General features: G+C 39.3%; 3 protein-coding genes across 3 annotated transcripts; 1 reads left to right on the plus strand and 2 right to left on the minus strand.

Moving 5' to 3' along the window:
* Positions 1-942: 942 nt before the first annotated feature.
* LOC122092667 (plant UBX domain-containing protein 8-like) lies at positions 943-8,850 on the minus strand. Its single transcript, XM_042662898.1, has 9 exons — positions 8,501-8,850; positions 5,845-5,906; positions 5,078-5,701; positions 4,663-4,915; positions 4,333-4,506; positions 4,089-4,253; positions 3,120-3,263; positions 2,863-2,919; positions 943-1,386 (listed from the first exon to the last, which is right to left on the minus strand). Exons 1-9 carry the CDS (start codon positions 8,582-8,584, stop codon positions 1,279-1,281), a joined length of 1,671 nt encoding a protein of 556 aa, XP_042518832.1. The 5' UTR covers positions 8,585-8,850; the 3' UTR covers positions 943-1,278.
* Positions 8,851-13,028: 4,178 nt separating this feature from the next.
* Positions 13,029-14,463, minus strand: LOC122093695. The gene is made up of 2 exons (XM_042664097.1): positions 13,600-14,463; positions 13,029-13,522 (listed from the first exon to the last, which is right to left on the minus strand). Exons 1-2 carry the CDS (start codon positions 14,074-14,076, stop codon positions 13,361-13,363), a joined length of 639 nt encoding a protein of 212 aa, XP_042520031.1. The 5' UTR covers positions 14,077-14,463; the 3' UTR covers positions 13,029-13,360.
* Positions 14,464-15,315: 852 nt separating this feature from the next.
* Positions 15,316-17,631, plus strand: LOC122093103 (pentatricopeptide repeat-containing protein At3g12770-like). The gene has a single exon (XM_042663352.1). The coding sequence runs from the start codon at positions 15,316-15,318 to the stop codon at positions 17,629-17,631; it is 2,316 nt and encodes a 771-aa protein (XP_042519286.1).
* The last annotated feature ends 3 nt before the right edge of the window (positions 17,632-17,634 follow it).

The raw sequence follows: 17,634 nt of genomic DNA on the forward strand, positions 1-17,634 counted from the left end.
ACATAAACTCATACAGTGGTGCCAGTTTTCAGATCAGACCAAGAGTTGTTTATGCGTCACCATAGATAGTGAAAATTTAACCATAAAGAAAATATACCTTTTTTGAAAAAGCAAGGGCAAAAGTGACCCATATGCACCAATTTAATCTGATCTGGATCGATATACTGATAACTAAGGGCCTTTTTGATTTTATTTCTGCTGTTTCAGTGTTTGGAAACAGCAGAAACGGAAAAACCCCATTTTTGTGCTAAGAAATGATTTTTAGAATTGCAAAAATCTGTTTGATTTTTTTGCTTCTAGAAACGTTTTCAACAGTGTGGTAGGTGCTGGTTCAAGACACAAGTGAAGGCATGACGTTGCAGATATGTAGATCACGAGTGAAAGCATGATGTTGGAATGTATGCTTCGTAGAGATGAGCTTCAAAAGGATGAAGGCAGTCCAGAACTGTGAGCTTCATACAACCAAGTTGGAATCACCACTTTTGAGTAGCGAGAAGTTTCAACAATAGGTTGGGAGCTGAGGTAGGTCAATTGAAGTATTAGGTTTTTCACAATTTTTATCCCTCTCACTTGTTTCTAGAAACAGAAAATTAAATCTACCTTGTTTCTCCATTCCTGTTTCTAGACATTGAAATAGATTTAAATTTCTGTTTCCATTTCGAAAAACAAGTTAAATGAAATAGAAAAATCAAGCGATTCTTGAGGTGTTTTTCAGTTTCTTAGCACAAAAAAAAATGGAAAAACACGTTTTTGGAAACGAAATCAAATATGCCCCAAGTCCTTGCTTGAATGTGACATCCGTAGCAATCCCATTATCAAATGCATCCGGGACATAAGCAGTCATGCAAAACATGAAGTCTTTTAACGTTGATCAGGACCCATTAGGCCCTTGAAAAGGAAAACCATATACTTTTTCACCCCTCACTACTCCTAGAAGCAGTATAAGTTTCCAATGATATGATTAAAATGAAAATAAAATATTTTTATACAAATACAAATCCATAAATCAATCAACACCACCAATTAAAACAATCATCCAGCCCACAAACCCAGAATGCTGAAGAATAGTTGTGGTGGCTGGAAAGAGTTCAATAATTTTCTATTTTCAGCTTCAGATGAAGCAGCATTTTTGCTGTGTTCTGGCATTTTAATGGGCTCCAACAATAACATCACCAGCCAAGATCACACATCATGCATGTTTTGTTGTTTCAATGGAATTTTCAAAAGTACTCTCCTTTTCCTCTGTTTTCCTACTTACAAGTAGGATAATCATCTTTCCTAAACTAATTCCATAAATAAGGCTTCTTGTTTGCTGGTTAGACCTAGTTCACCCAGAGATAATTCACTCTCACCATCACTGAAAGCACGCCGAGGATATGGCCTCACCTGTCCAGCATGAAAATCAAGGAAGTGTCAGTCCAAGTTCCATTCATCAATTGTACAAGTAGTGCGACTGTTATACATAGCAGAAATAAGTCTTTTCGTTCTCTAATGCATTACAATTAGAAGAGAAATGTTAAACCGGTTCAGGGACCATCTTGCAACCCAGCGGTTCAACATCAGATAATTTTGATGACATGCAAAATTTAAATTCAACAACCGATGGTGAACCAGTCACCCCACTGTGTTTCAAGAACTAGCTCAACATTTATCCAGAGTTTCATTTCCATCAATTAGCTATTAAATCAGAAGAGTAAAGAATTACTGGTCCAATGTCGACGAAATTTAATGTAAAATGAAACCAAAGGCTACCTGCGCATACCATCTTCAAGCAACAAAGTCTCAGCCATAGTTTTAAAAACCAGATTAGGTGGTCAAACCAGGTTAGACTGGAACTGCCCTTTATTGACTCTCTGAAAACCACCCATTCAAAGCTTGACGGTTTCCTTCCATTTTTTCTTTTTTCCCTCCAAATTTTAATCATTTTTATTCTCTTACAAAACCATGGTTTGATCAGTAAAAACTGGATTGAAGAGGAACTGGAACCCTTTTCGGTTCCATAACTCCACCCCCTGTCCGGCTTTAAAACTATGGAATTGTCCACCATTAACCTATGGCTCAGAAAATGTGATTCAAAGGGCAAGACACCAGTGCTTAATGTCATAGTGCCATCTGAGACCATCAAGGCCACAGTAAATCTACAGGAAAATAGAGGTAGACCTATAGTCTTTGAATACTTTGGGTGGCAAATGACCATGCAAGAAAGAGTGCACCATATTGTGAATCAAAGGCATGTGTGTTAACAGATGTTTCCAGCTCGAGTCTCCCCGTGACTCATCTGTTAAACAGGTTAGGTGTGGCTGCATGTAACAGAGTTTTACCCTCCGGCCTGAACCGTAAAATCAGGCAGGTGAGAGGGGTTCCTAGTTCCTTGTTAGCAGGAAAAAAAAAAAAATCCACAAAACTTTTGATGAAGTAAAAGATTATTAGGAGAAATTACTCTTGCTCTTGATCTCTTAATTTTTCCTTTCATATCTATTCCCATTGGCAAATGTTCAATGGGGGGAAAAAAGGGTAAGGAAAATTCTCATAATTGTAAGAAAATCATTAATATCCTGTTATTATCTGTAATTTCCATAAACACCTGAAATATCCAAGAAATTATTAAACAGAATGCCTTTTTATCTTTAGGTTATAAGTGATACCTCAGACTAAACTGGTTAGTGCAGAAAGCCTGTTTATTATAACAAGATTTATACTAAGCATAAGCATCACATAATTCCTGCAACAGTACACGAGAGTAAAAGTTTGTGCATAAAAGGACAGTAGATTGTTTAATTCAGTAGGTTTGCAACCAATTAACCAAAGATGATGTAATACCAGAAATTAGAAGAACAGAAAGTAATAAGCACGGACAATTACCAGTTTGTAGGTACCAGGTTTAACGGCCCTACCCACATCAATGAAGTCAAAAAAAGACTGCAATACAAAAGAAAGCAGCTGTCAGATTAAAGAATCAACAGAAATTTTACACAAATACAAAAGGAAATATCCATTACGTCAATGAAGTCAAAAAGTGACAGCAATGCAAAAGAAGGCAGCTGTAAGATTGAACCAAGATTAAAGAATCAAGAATAATTTCTACACATCCAAGAGGATGATATCTCCATCATTTCTACCTGGAGCTTGTCTGACTTGAGAAAGCGACGGCCACGTCGGCTACCATCAGGCATCCGAATGAGAAGAGTTACAGCATTATCATCATCTGAAGCTGGTTCCTGAGGAAGAGAAGCTTCTTTTGCAGCTAGCTGTCTCTCAAACTCCTGTCATCAGAGAGGAACCTAGTCAAACAACCATGAACCCACAGACAACTTCAAATGAATTATTCCTCTTCTGGAATAAGGTTCCCTTTATCAAAAATTTTTTTTTTGGTGGGCGGCCCGTTTATAAGATAATATATTACGAAGAGGGAGGAATATTCAAGCAACCCCTAAGGAGGGAGAAAGGGAAAAGGGGGACACACAGCCCTCAGCTAGGAGGTTCCCTTTATCATTGAAGGAAAGGCACAAAGATATAGTTTACTTGTCTTAAGACATTCACAAAATTTTGTTTGTCGTAATTCACAGAATTGCAAACACAACTAGAGTCCACAAGGTTGGAGTAATCCCTAAGGAAAAGATGAGATTTGCCACAATCACAGGGTTGCCAGTCGACACATGACTGCGATATTAGCGATTTCATAGAGAGCGAAATTTAAAACCAGCCAGATTTGACTTAACTGTTTGATGTCTGGCAAGAACTAAACTGGGTCAGGTAAACCAACCTAGCTTGGACTCAAAAACTCTTTAATTTTTCAAAAACCACTAGATTTAGAAAGAAAGACCGTCAAACAATATTACAACACAATTCATAATTTATAATGCTCATCTCCTACTATATTTGCAACCAAGATATGGCATATCCAATAATATAAGAGAGAGACTAAATATGGAACAATATCATGAACCTGTTTCAGGTGCAGTTTTGGTACGAAAGATTTCCCCTTAGATTTTTTGCAGCAAATCTACAGAGATAAGAAGTGTGCCAGTGCTTCTATCTGAAAGCATTCCCCCTATCATTGCTAACGCATGAACTTTAATTCATGTTACCTCTTCTTCTAGCAATTTCATGCGAGCTTCTTCCTCCTTGCGCCTCTCTTCTTGAAGAGCAGCAGCTCTAGAAGCTTCCTTTTCTAATCGACGGGCTTCAGCTTCCTCCCTGGCCTTCAATTCTTTCTCTCTATCAGCTTGTAGGGAAGCAAGATACTCATCATCCTGCAACCTCAGACCAGCATCAATGGTTTGACAAACACTGAAAATCATTAGACCATGGCCACAAAAAAAGAGGACAAACCTGCTGCTCTCGCAGTAGGCGTTGTGCTGTTAGAGTGGGTGAAGGAGAACGTGGTATCCGATGAGTATAGGATCCCACATCAAAACGATATGCACTACCTTCAGGAATCTGACCAAAAAGTGCAGCTTCGAGCATAACTGCTTCATCGTGTTCCTCTGAAGATATGCCTCCCCACTTCATCACAGTAAGAATGTAAACCAGTTAGTGACTCTAAAACACCCCACTTCATTACAGCAAGAATGTAAACCATTAAGTGATTATAAAACAGTATCATATTATCTGACTATGTTACACAGTAAAAGTAAAATATGTATTAACAGCTATGCATACTTCATCAGAGGGAAAGGTATCCCCAGTGCGCTGCCGATCAGTACCAACATCATGCGTTCTAGGACTTGAAGGGGGGCTGTACATTTCTCCAACATCACTTGCAGATTCCACGGATCCAGAAGAAACATGTCTGGACCTGTGCTTAACCAATGGCTGCTCCTCTACATCCTTAGCTTCTTCTTGCACAGATGAGCTTCCTGCCTCCAACTTAAATTGACTTGACGTTCCCTTGCCAGAAGAACCAAATCCTTGCCTCCATCAGGAAAAGGGAAAACAAATCAGGAAAATGGATGAAACACCATCCACACCCACAGGACAAGCCTAGATGTATGCACAAGCATGCAATGATCACATAAAGTGAAATACTAGAGAGTGCATATGTAATACAAATGGAACAGCAACAATAGATATCCACCTCCCATTTGCTGATGGCAGTTTTCCCAACTCTTCTACATCAGATGGAAATTGCTGATTTGGGTACCCCTCTTCAGCCTCTCGCTTTGAAGCTTCAATGGCAGCGCGGACCATCTCTTCTTCTATATCATTACTGTAGTCACTGCTTACATTTGGAACACTTGGGACATGCACTTGATACTGACTGTCACCCAAAAAGCTAGCTTCTCTTTCATTCTGACCAGGAGTATGTGCCGGAGGATTAATCGGAGGACCTTCATCTTCTTCATCATCAATTATGACTTGTCCATGAATTTCAGGATCATGAGTATATGCAATTCCAGTGACATCTTCAACAGTAGGACTGGGTCCAGAATGACCAGGGTGGTCATTTCCATCCTTGATATCTATGGGGATCTCCCGAACATTTCTTGGATGTGAAAAAAATGGTGCATGGCTGGAGAACTCAGAAGCACCCCTGCTTTCAAAGAGACTTCTAGGAAAAGTGGGGTCAGTAATTGAGAATGGGTCCAAGTTTCTAGCAGCAGATAGAAGTGGCAAAGAAGGTCCCTGTGTTTGTAATCCAAATGGATCATCTATATCCATGAAATCATTTTGAGATACTGCAACAGGTGCTCGTCGTGTTCTGGACATAATAAGCATGAAATGTAACACAGATATTCAGAAGAGGAGATAATAACTCCCAGATAATGAGAGTAAATTCTCAATAATAAGAAGGAAATTGGGGGGGGGGGGGGGGGATGATAATATAGATCAACGGACACATACATGTTTCTGTCTCCTGCGTTAAAATATGCATTGACAGCTTCATTGAGATCACCACCATGTTCCTATTACCAATCAGGAGAGAACAAAAGCAGAAAAATATTAGAGCAGCCATATCGATCCCATAAAGAGATTATGACGAACAAAAAGAGATCAAAATATCAAATGGCATACTGTCAAGTGCCAAAAGAAAGAGAAATGGAAAACTAACAGGATATAGTGGCAGATACTTGAAACCAGCAACATGAGTAATATACAATTATGTCCAGTAAAAAACCAAAACCTGCTCAAATGTCTTCAGGATGGATAGCTTGTCCATACTTAATTAATGTGTAAATAACAGCTAAATTCATTGTGTAGTCTGTTGAGACTTCCCACAACTTCATGCACCACCTGGAATATCAAAAAAGGTGAATGGTGCATGTATGGAATTTCCAACCTACGATCTCGAGTCAAATATCAGATCACAGCACAGTCGCCCAAGCATTTTAGTTTTGAATATTCTTCACTAGCAACAACAACAACAACATCCAAAACCTTACCCCAACTTAATAGGGTCAGCTACATGGAGATTCCAAGCAAGGACGAGCGCGAGGACCCATGAAAAACAGATTGACGGGTTACAACTTATTATAATAAGTGCTAGCTGTCAACCTTACGCACCACTATAAATCAGCCACAACCTTGCGAAGAATACATTCTTCATTAGCATGGACACTAAAATTTCTCATGCCAAAAGAACATAAACTAACGTCATTTTTAATGAGTTTCTTATCTTAAAGTAACATTTATCCACCAAAGAATCCATTAGACTATTACCCAATCGGGTAGCTGATGCCTCAACTATGTCCCCTACTTGATACTTACAAGTGTCAATGGAATCAATGAACTCTTTGAGGAAGATACATATTTCATTCCCAATGTCATTCAACATGACAGATTGTTGTTTGAGAACAGTATCAATACAATGCTTCTCAGAAGCTCCTTCAATAAATGGTATCATTGCAAAGGAACACGAATGGTGTTACATACACAAATTCGGGTGGAGAGAAAATAGTGAAAAATATAAAAAGAAATGAGAAAGAGATGATAAAGAGATACAAGGGGATAAAATAGGAATAATTCCCCATTTGGTAGATTAGCTTAACAGACCAAGCTTGGGTCTTGGCTAATTGGGAGGAAGCCTATCTCTTGGATTTACAGGCGAAGCCAAACGTCTGGCTTGGATGAGGAAGCCTACCTCTTCTCTTGTGAGAGAAAATAGAAATTTTTAGAACTTCAAATCATTTCTATTCATTATACTTGTATCTACTACGTAGGCTAAACAAACAAGTTTTAACCGTAATTCCACACTCCACGTAATTCTAACTCCTATAACTTCTAACCACTTTCCATAACCATAGATATTAAGTTACATAACACTACACACTCTACCGTGGCAATAACTCCTACCCAAATACGAACACAATAATTACATAGGAATGAGTTGGCATGTTACGGATGGCATGGTGTTTATCTAGAGAGTACTGTTAGGATGCTGATGATACTAAAAATTTAGTTCTTATTAAATGTTTTAAAGTTGTAGATTGGATCCTCCCATAAACAGGGGCCTTTTATGCTGGATGACTAAGTTCATGAACATCTAACGCATGTTTTAAGTAAATAAGCTGGCTTCAAGCTTAAGTTGAACTCACAAGTTGAAACTTGATCACAAGCTTTGGCTCATGGCAGAATGTTGAGCACAAGTAACCCCCAAGACATGAATGCCTTCGGATCCTTCTCTAAATGTCTTCATTTTCACTCAGTTACATAATGAAAAATTTTCCATCATCAGCATGCCTACATGGCCACCCCAGATAGTTGCAATGTCCCCAACCCCCCACCCCACCAGGAAATATAACATGGTCAAATATGTAAAACAAAGGAATGAGAAGATGAGGATTTACGCATTTGTGGTCGATAAACAAGGGAACATTAGATAAAAATATGGATGCATAAATAGGCACCTTCATTCAAATGGAGCACAAGATTCCAAATGATAAGCTTCTTGTCATCTAATAAGTTTCTGAACCTTTTCCCATGACAGCATTTTCTGCCCAGTATGCAAGAACAATATAAAGAAAGATTTCAGGAGGAAGAAACTTACCTACCTGTATAGCTGCCTAGACTTTGTTTTTATGGCTCAATAAGGAATATTAGTGAAAGCTAGTTTCAAAACCAATGCGATATGAATCATGAAATTTAGAAACATAATGGGCAGGCGGATTGACTCATTTGTCTGATCTTCGACCTGTCAACCATCTCCAAAGTAGCTTGCTTTGGGCGCAGATCATTCTTATAAGAAATACCCACATGAGGCAGAGACTTACCCAAACCCTAAAGCTTCCCTCCATCAGCAATAATAATAATCGATAACATACTATGCAAGATAAACAACCAATTGATGATTAAGACCCAAATCAGAAAAAATTAAGAAACCAAACTAGTCCAATCCAAAATAAGAAAACCCTAACAAGAAACCAAAACCAGCATTTATGATCAGAAGGTCAAGTCGAAATCCATGGAAACAATAACAAAATTCATTCACAGAACCAAAAACCCAAGATATTTCCAACGATGAAACAATAGCATAACTCAAAATTCGATCATAAAAACTAACCTCCAGTCTCTGCACCGCCACAGCCTCGGATGCACCAGTAATGCTTGTAAAAGTTTCGATTGCGTCTCGAGTAGCTCTCGCCATTGACGTCCAGTTAACAGAAACTTTAGTCAATTTTCACGATAACAGACCGATACAGAGAGAGAGGTGGTGGTGACTTCTGATTCTGAGAAACGTGATTAACTAGGATTGTTTTTCCGAAGATTGAGATTGAAATTCAAACTCAAATGAAATGAAATGTAGAACTCATAGATTATCGCTCTGGACTTGACTGTTAACACTTTCACACTGGCGGGGAATGCTAAGCTTTTCCCTTCTTTTTTTTTCCCGGAAAAAAACTTTTCTGAGAAACGTGTACGCTAGCATTCTCTCTCTCCTCTCTCCTCTCTCCTCTCTCTTCTCCCCAGGATTTAATAATCGGATACGGATATCGGTCTTGGCCGATACTGATACGTTATCGATGTCCATATTGGTATGAAAATTGGTCATTATTTATCTTTTCACCCTTGGTCAGTGGATTGGTATGGGATCGGTCAGGAATGGGTATCCGTAATTGATATACAAATCGGCTGATTCGAGACAGATTTCTAAAACCGCACCCATATCTTGAAATTACCTTGCTGCCCTCTTCTGTAGAAATTGTTTTGTGTAACTCATTGGCACGCTTCTCTACACAGCTAGTTCTAAGAGTGTCAATTTGGAAACTATAATTATTCGGAACTGTCCCGTTAAAATCTGATATCAGATCGTTCCATTTTTTGAAAAGTATATTTGAATACAAAATCATGATGAATTTAAATGTGTCAATTCCTCATCAAACTCACTAACATCATATCTATACTTTTAAAATAATAATCAAAATTAATGATGATCAAATAAACAAGCCCCAATATAGTTTATATCACCACCAGATAAGTTTATAGCAACAGATTAAAGGACCATCAACCAAAACCATGATATAGATGTGGGTGTGTGAGCCGGGAGAGGGGCATTGAGGATTGAAACCATAGTTTTAGTTCATGGTATTAATATCGATACGTTTCGATCTGTATCACATATTTTTGCTCTCAATAATACTGATACTAACAAAATTTTTAGCATTTTACCCTTTTATCAGTACCATATCACCAATCTAGTAACTATATCTGTGTCTCCCGATACCAATATTAAAACCTTGGTTGAATCCCAACTCCCAAGACTTGCTATGTTTGGAAAGCAAAAGTTAAAAATTTTAAAAATAATTAAATTTTTTTTAATATAAATAGAAACAAAGAAACATAAAACATTCATTATTGTCACCATAAATTTTGATATAAGGAAAAAGCATTTTAAGCATTGACTGTTGTTCTTCTATGCCACTTGTTGAAGAGCCTTCTTCCATTGAATTTTTTATTATTATTAAGAAAAAGTATCCTGTCTGTGTATCTCTACGCTCATATAGGTCGTGTGTAAAAAGATGGCTCTATCCCCTACTTAGATGCTTCAACATGACTTCCCATTAACTTGCATATTGGCATAGTGATGGTACAAGTAATTAGAATTATCCTTCCTTATTAGTATTATGCTTATTATTATTTTACCTTTCAAACGTTGTCTTGGAGCAATTGGCCGGATTGGGTTTATCTACAGCCTACGCTATAAGATAGCATATATCCAAGGGCTAGGAGCCTCAGACACGCAACCCAAGGGGTTTTCCATCCTTGGATCTGAGCTACACACTATGTCGCGTAATAGAGGATCCTGATCCCAATTGACTTTTTTTTTTTAATTTAATCAGAATATTTATATATTTTTTTTGCAAGAACCCCCAACCCCCCTCTTCAATGGGAATATGACTACATTCGTGTAGGTACCTTCACACGCATGAACTTTTTTTTGGGTGAATTACACGCATCAATTTGCTTGTGGCAAATGCAAATCAATATTGGTGATCTACAAGTGTGGTTATGATAACGACCAATACCATCATTTTATGATCACTTTGAAATTTGGTTGCTTCAATAGTTTTTTTTTTTTTTAGGTAGAAGGTTGCTCGAATAGTTAATCGGAGGTTTTATGGAATTGTGATTCGCCTTTTGATCATGGGAGAACGAATGCAATTTGGTAACATAGCTTCTGCACCAGACACATCAATGTGATTACCATTCCAACCATGTGAAATAAAAAATCACATCTATGTACATACTCTATGCATTCTCATTGATCCTCGCGTGGTGCAGGAGCTATGCAATCATGCAACGATCTCTTACCCTTTATTTATTTAATACAATTCTTGTTTATAATTCTCCAAATAAGAAGAACAATAAAATAAAAAATCAATCCGTTGGCCATAAATGATGGCCTATTTCAATTTGTGGTTTAGGTTGTGTTTGGAATGTATTCTTGAAGTAGATTTTGGGTCCATAACACATGATAAAATTTGATCCTTCACTATTTTATCATTTCAAAATGCGCTCTGAACCTAGAAATTGTTCCGAGAATGCATACCTAACACATCCTAATTTTTCAAGTAATGTTTTTAACCTATTTTTTTAGGGGATGGGGGGAAGGGTCTTGATGAATCTACCATTTCTCTTGTTCTGAATACCATCCTAGTGGCCGAATGGTGTCCCAACTATAGAAGGGATGGATTAATTGTAGGATTTAGAGCATCTTCAATGTGTCCCTTTAAGATATTGGTTTCAAGCATCCAATTTAAGGTTTTTGGTGGCTAGGGACTAAAGCTGTGTTTGGCCTGCATTATTGGAATGTATTAGAAATCATACCAAATTGTTGGCACGAAAATTCCTCCCTTAACTACGGTCAGTTGACTGTATTAGTGTGTGCGCGGGCGTGCCAGAATCCTTCTTGACCGAATTCAAAATCAAATCTGACTCCGACCAAATGATCTGGGTTTTACTCTTGCCCCGATAACTCCAGGGATTTTTTATAATCAAAACCTCCGAAGAATGAGAGAATAAATTGCAATCCTCTCAAAAGGAGTTTTTGAAATACAAAACACTAAAGCCTAACATATAGATTTTGTGGATTGAAAATTCACAAAGAAGTGATTAAACAAGTTCTACTCCATCAAAATACGAAATTGAAATAAAGAGTTGCATTGTTGGTTTTGTTTGAATATGTTGATTGTCGTATGAATTGGGCGGCTTTTTCTCCTTATATACCTTGGATCCATTAATTGTTCCATTGCCGACTTTATTTGCCCACTTCGCCCATGAAGTGGTTTTCCAATATACTGTCGCCACATGTCCCACTAACTTTACTTTATGCAGGCATATCTTAACCGCTTTGGCAACTAGTATCAACTTTTACATGGGTGACAAACTGATACGGTCAGTCCACGCTTCCTTCCAAATACCCAAAACCTCCCCTACCACGTCACCAGGGCGTATTTTGAAATTTGGGCACCAACACAAACACAACCTAAATCTCACTTGTGTATTTAGATATTTAGATATTTAGACACTAATGCTGATTTGGTATCTGATTGACTACATTGTCTGATTTGTATCGATATCAATCGTTATTGATATCAATACTTTAACTTATACTTATCAGTGGAATTGATCAAAAGGTTTCTATTATTGGATGGTCAGATGTCACAATTTATTACCATGAAAGCTCAATTGGAATCATAAAAGATCCAAAATCCTTCACCTTTTTAAGGTAAAGATTCAAAATCCTTCTCAATTCAAGGAAAGAAGAGAAAGAAAACTACATTGCTTCTTTCATAAGAAATGTACACTTTCCAATTGCCATGATGCCTTCCTTCTTCTATCGAAAAAAAATGATGCCTTCCTTTTCCTTTTGAGTTCTCTTAGTAGGCAGGTGTTTGTCTATTTTTGTGTCCAAGAGCCATTTGGCAGACAAGACCCACTGAGGGGTCATAAAGAGACATGAAGGGCTACCAAGGGGATCCATTAGACCACACTTGTTGCAATACTATAAGTCTATAACTATAGCAACTATTATTTTTTAAAGGTGGGGGGTGTTTAGAAGGATTGAACGAGCAACCTTCGCTTGACTTACGCTGGAGCCCAATTACATAGTTACTTGCCACTGTGCTTAGAAGCTCATTCCGCAATAGGGGGATGTTTGTCTAATAGCTAAAAGAGAAAAAGAACCTTACAAGCAACATGGATGCAAAAATCCTATTCTTGTTGATGCTCCCCCATATACTATCATTGGCGTGTGTAAGGTCCAAACGACGTTCTGTTTCAAAAACAGAATTTTCAATTTCTGTTTCAAAATGCCGTTTTAAATTAAAAAAAAAAAAATGATACTTGGTGAACCTGTTTAATGACCGATTACCGAAGTTGTTTTTTTTTTTAATATTTAGAACAAAACAGAAATGGCAGAATACGATTTCGCCGTTCCATCCTTTCGCGTTTCTTCTTTTTTTTTTTTTTTTTTTTTTACTCTTTTATTCCTAAAGAACAGTAAAACACCAAGTTAACACCAAACATTTTAATCCGTTTTTTTCTGGATGACTATCAAATGCAGCCTCATTCTCACTATTTCATACCTGTTCCATGAATTTCATCCCATGTTCTTATGTTCTTTTTCAACTAGAAAACCAAGCCAGAAAGTATAATGTGAAGTGATCGAACAGGTTGATCAATGGCTTGTGGATACCTACCACTATACAAACTAGAAATGTAACAACTATTCAAAATCATAATATTCTCAGTAAGTAGCAGAGTCAGGACTCCGAGCTAGAAGGAGAGCATGGTTTCAAGAATCGGGAATCAACCGTGACTGATCTAAGTCGATTCTGACGAACGCCACCGTTTCTTCTAGTTCGCAGAAATTTCAGAAAGCTTATACATACATTAGTTCTCTCCAATTCCTAGCTTCCTTTCAAAGATCGCTTCGTTCAGAAGTGGAATACAGCTCTGAAGCAATATCTTTGGCTACCTGAAGGAACCCTTTGAAGTCATTCGTCCCCAATTCAAGGCAGTCACTCAGCAAGCCCTCCTCCACCTCTTTCTGTATCGTCAACACCAATTCCCTCAATGGACCCTGCAAATTTTTAAGAAACAATAAGTAATATACGAAAAAGAGGAAAGAAGATGATCGATTCAGATGTAACAACTAACCGATTGATGAAACACTCGCAGAAACCTACGAGATAGAGATTTCGAAACACCCAAGATTCTCTGGTAATTGTGAAGAACCCAAGCTGCTCTGTCCTTATCCGATTTCATCCGAGACAAATCGTTCACATCCCTCAATAACTTGCCGATTTCCGAAGCCACACCAAGCATCTCACTCCATTCCACGCCCCTCCAGGCATAATTCCTCATGTAATCCAAACCCATTGACCACATTCTTGTCCAAAACCCTAATCGAAACCCTCCTTCCAGCTTCTCTGCGATACTTCTCGCTCTGGCGGCGCCTACGAGATCTCCTCTGGAGGCACGGAGGTTGGCAACTCTTTCCATGAGGGAGTGAGCCAAAGAGAATGCGATTCGCCATTGTCCGTACGGGAAACCTTCGGCTGTGGGTAATGGCGTCAATAGAATGAGGAGTAATAGCAGAATAGGCCGATAGGCATCTCTGGCTCTTGGTGACATTTTCGACGTAGCAGATCAGATCGCTTGAAAGTTCTGGAAGAAGACAATGTTTCGCAGAGGAGTGAATATCGACGAGAGCAAATATGGGAAAGTGAGGGGCCGGGAATGCTGAGCACGCCGCCGGGTGCGGAGCATGTTGCATCTCCCCTTGGTCCTCTTTAAGCGGTGATCGTCTAGGTTTCGTCCATAGCCGACATGACGATGTAACAGCGCCCAATGCCTCTTTCTTTGTGCCCTTTGCTGGCACCTTCTTTCTCCACGCCTCGTTGAATACCGTTGAATCATCGTTTGGACACATAACGATGACCAAATAGTTATGGGTCGACTTAAGTGATCATCGGTGAGGGGGGGAGCTGGATCCTCTCCTCTCTCAGCTTTTGGGAAAGATTCGTTGCCCTCCAAACTTTAGCCCTAAATGATTGATGTTTGGTTTATGCCTCTAAGAATGGATCCTCTCCATTAGGGGGTGTCAACCAGTTAGGCTCGACCAAATCTAGGGTTGCACTGTGAATGTCTGTTTAACTAGGACAGACCTGGTATGATTTATAATCGGGTCGGTTGATCTCGGGTTATAATAGAGATGTCATAAACAAGTCTTAACTAGACTACGGACTTGTTTATCCCTAAACGAGCATTAAAAAGATTCTAAATGAGTCTTCTTAATTTGTATGCAATAGTTGAAGTACTTAAGCTGACAAACTTATTCCATTGAAAGCACAGTTCTACCTCAAGCATGTCCTACAAACCCATCATTAGTTCACCACCACAATTACATAAATTTTATTTTTAAATTTAATTTTCTAATGTTAAAAACATTTGTTCATCAATCAATCTGCTGTTCATCTAAAAAATTGGAGCAAACCTATTTGGACTTTTGCTTTAATCTTCAATTTTATTAGTGAAAAAAAATGAAAATTTCAAGTAATATTAAAGGGGTTGGATTACATCGGGCTTATAAATGTTTCGGGTTGATCGGACATCCGTTGGGCTAGATGGCCGGTCCAAGTCGGGGCCATAAATGTGTTGAGCTCGGCCTACCAATACGATCTTGGAATTGACCCCTTTACTCTCCACGTTCATTCACCTGAACATACATGTGAGGATCCAAGACCTCTTCACCCTATAAATGGAATGAAATGAGATATGTGTTAGATGTTCACATGTATGCAGAGGATCCGAGTTCAAACGGAAACTATGTTTAAGACGTGAAAACACTGATTTCCGATCGAAAACAATGACATGAATCAAACACCACAAAAATGGGCAAGAACCGTCATCACCCAGGAGCTCTTCCATTGGAACTCTGCAATTGCTCAGAATGCCTCCCAAAATCCCCACTATTCCCTCTCCCTCTACAAACAAGTGCAAGCAAAGGGTATCTCACCAAACAATTTCACATTCCCACCCTTACTGAAAGCCTGCGCCACTCTTGGCTGCCTTCGCTCCTCACAACAAATACATGCCCATGTCGCCCGCCGTGGCCTTGCTTGCGACAGGTTTACCCTCGCCGCCCTCATCGATGCTTATGGCAAATGTGCCAATGCCGTTGATGCGAGCCAAGTGTTTGAAGAAATGCCACAACAAACAGTGGATCTCGTTTCATGGACTGCTCTCCTGTCTGCTTTCTCTTCGAATGGTCATACCAGAGAAGCTTTTAAAGCATTTTCACGGATGAGACATTCAGAAGATCGTGAGTGCTCCAAGGGCGATGTAGTTAGCAAATGTGCGCTTATATCGGCCTGCACTGTCGCCCATGATTTGAATTACTCGCACCATGGCCGAGCTGTTCATGGGCTTTCCCTGAAGTATGGGTTTGAATTGAACACCCGACTGGCAAATTCTCTTGTACATATGTATTCTGAATTTGCAGCGATGGACATTGCGTTGAAAGTGTTTGATGGGATTCCAATCGAATGTAGGGACGTGGTCTCATGGAATACTTTGATTTCTGGGTTTGCAATGAATGGAGAACCAGAACGAGCATTGCAAACATTTGAGCATATGATATCACTGAAGTCGGTGACAGTAGCACCAAACAGAGTGACCATTATTGCCCTCTTGAAGTCTTGCTCGGAGCTGGGTTGCGTGGAGAGGTCTCGATGGGTGCTAAATTACGTATCTGATCATCATTCCTCACTCTTATCTAATGATATTGTGGTCTTGACAGCCTTAATAGATATGCACTCCAGGTGCGGAAATTTGGAGTGGGCAAGAAGGATCTTTGACGGAGTTGAAGAGAAGAATGTGGTCTGTTGGAGTGCCATGATTGCAGGATATGAGCAGAACTCGTGCCCTGAAGAAGCTCTCCAGCTTTTCTATAAAATGCTACTGGAAGAATATAGCGAGGTTGTTGAAGTCCAACCAAATGCAGTCACCATGATGACTGCCCTTGCAGCCTGTGCAGCTCTTGGTAGCTCTAGGCTAGGGAAGGTATTTCACAAGTATGCTGTGTCCACAGGACTAGACCGTGACGCCCGAGTTGCTTCTGCACTCATTGACGTGTACGCAAAATGTGGGGATATAGAGCCTGCAAGGCAGATTTTCACTGAGATGGATGATTCGAGCAAAACTTTAGTTTCATGGAGTGCCATGATTGGAGCTGAAGGTCTACATGGGGAAGGACGCTGTGCCATTCATCTTTTATCTGAAATGCGGACCTTTGGATTCCGACCCAATGAAGTTACTTACATTTCAGTTTTGTCTGCTTGTAGCCATTCTGGTTTGGTTGAAGAAGGTAAGTCCTGTTTTAGTAGCATGGTGAGAGAAGATGGGGTCTTGCCTACTGCAAAACACTATGCTTGCATGGTTGATCTCCTTGGCCGAGCTGGTCAACTTGATGAGGCATATGACCTCATTCAAGGAATGCCTGTTGAAGCTGATGTAGCAGTGTGGGGTTCTCTGCTTGCCGCTTGTCACCTTCATGGAAATTCTGACCTTGGAAAAGTCATTGAGAAGCAGATTTTAAATTTGGACACGCAAGCTGTGGGGCATCGTGTGCTATTGGCAAACATATATGAGGATGCAGGTAGATGGGATGATGTAATTAGGATGAGAGTTGACTTAAAAAGGAGTGGATTGCGGAAGATTGCAGGGCAGAGCTTCCTTGATGTTGGAGGTGAAGTGTATAGCTTTGTAGCAGAGGATCGTTTTCATCCTGAATCTGATAAGATATATGACGAACTAAATGCTCTTGATGTAAAAGTGAAGAAAGCTGCCAAGTTTGCCAGAGAAAGATATACTGAAGGTGAAGAAGATGATATAGAAGAAATAATTGCAAGATGCATGTACCACAGTGAGAGATTGGCCATAGCTTATGGGTTGATGATAATGAACAGAAGTAGCTCCAGTAGCAGCAATGATAGAAATAACAGTGAAAGAGCCAAAGAAACTTCAACCAATCCCATTCGGATAACAAAAAACCTTCGTGTTTGCAGGGATTGCCATTTCTACACAAAACTAGTATCCAAGGTCACAAAGAGAGAGCTTATTGTGAGAGATGCCCGACGTTTCCATCACTTCAAAGATGGGTGCTGTTCGTGCCAGGATTACTGGTGACTC

The sequence above is a fragment of the Macadamia integrifolia genome, chromosome 11 (assembly GCF_013358625.1).
Source record: "Macadamia integrifolia cultivar HAES 741 chromosome 11, SCU_Mint_v3, whole genome shotgun sequence".
NCBI classification, from domain to species: Eukaryota; Viridiplantae; Streptophyta; class Magnoliopsida; order Proteales; family Proteaceae; genus Macadamia; species Macadamia integrifolia.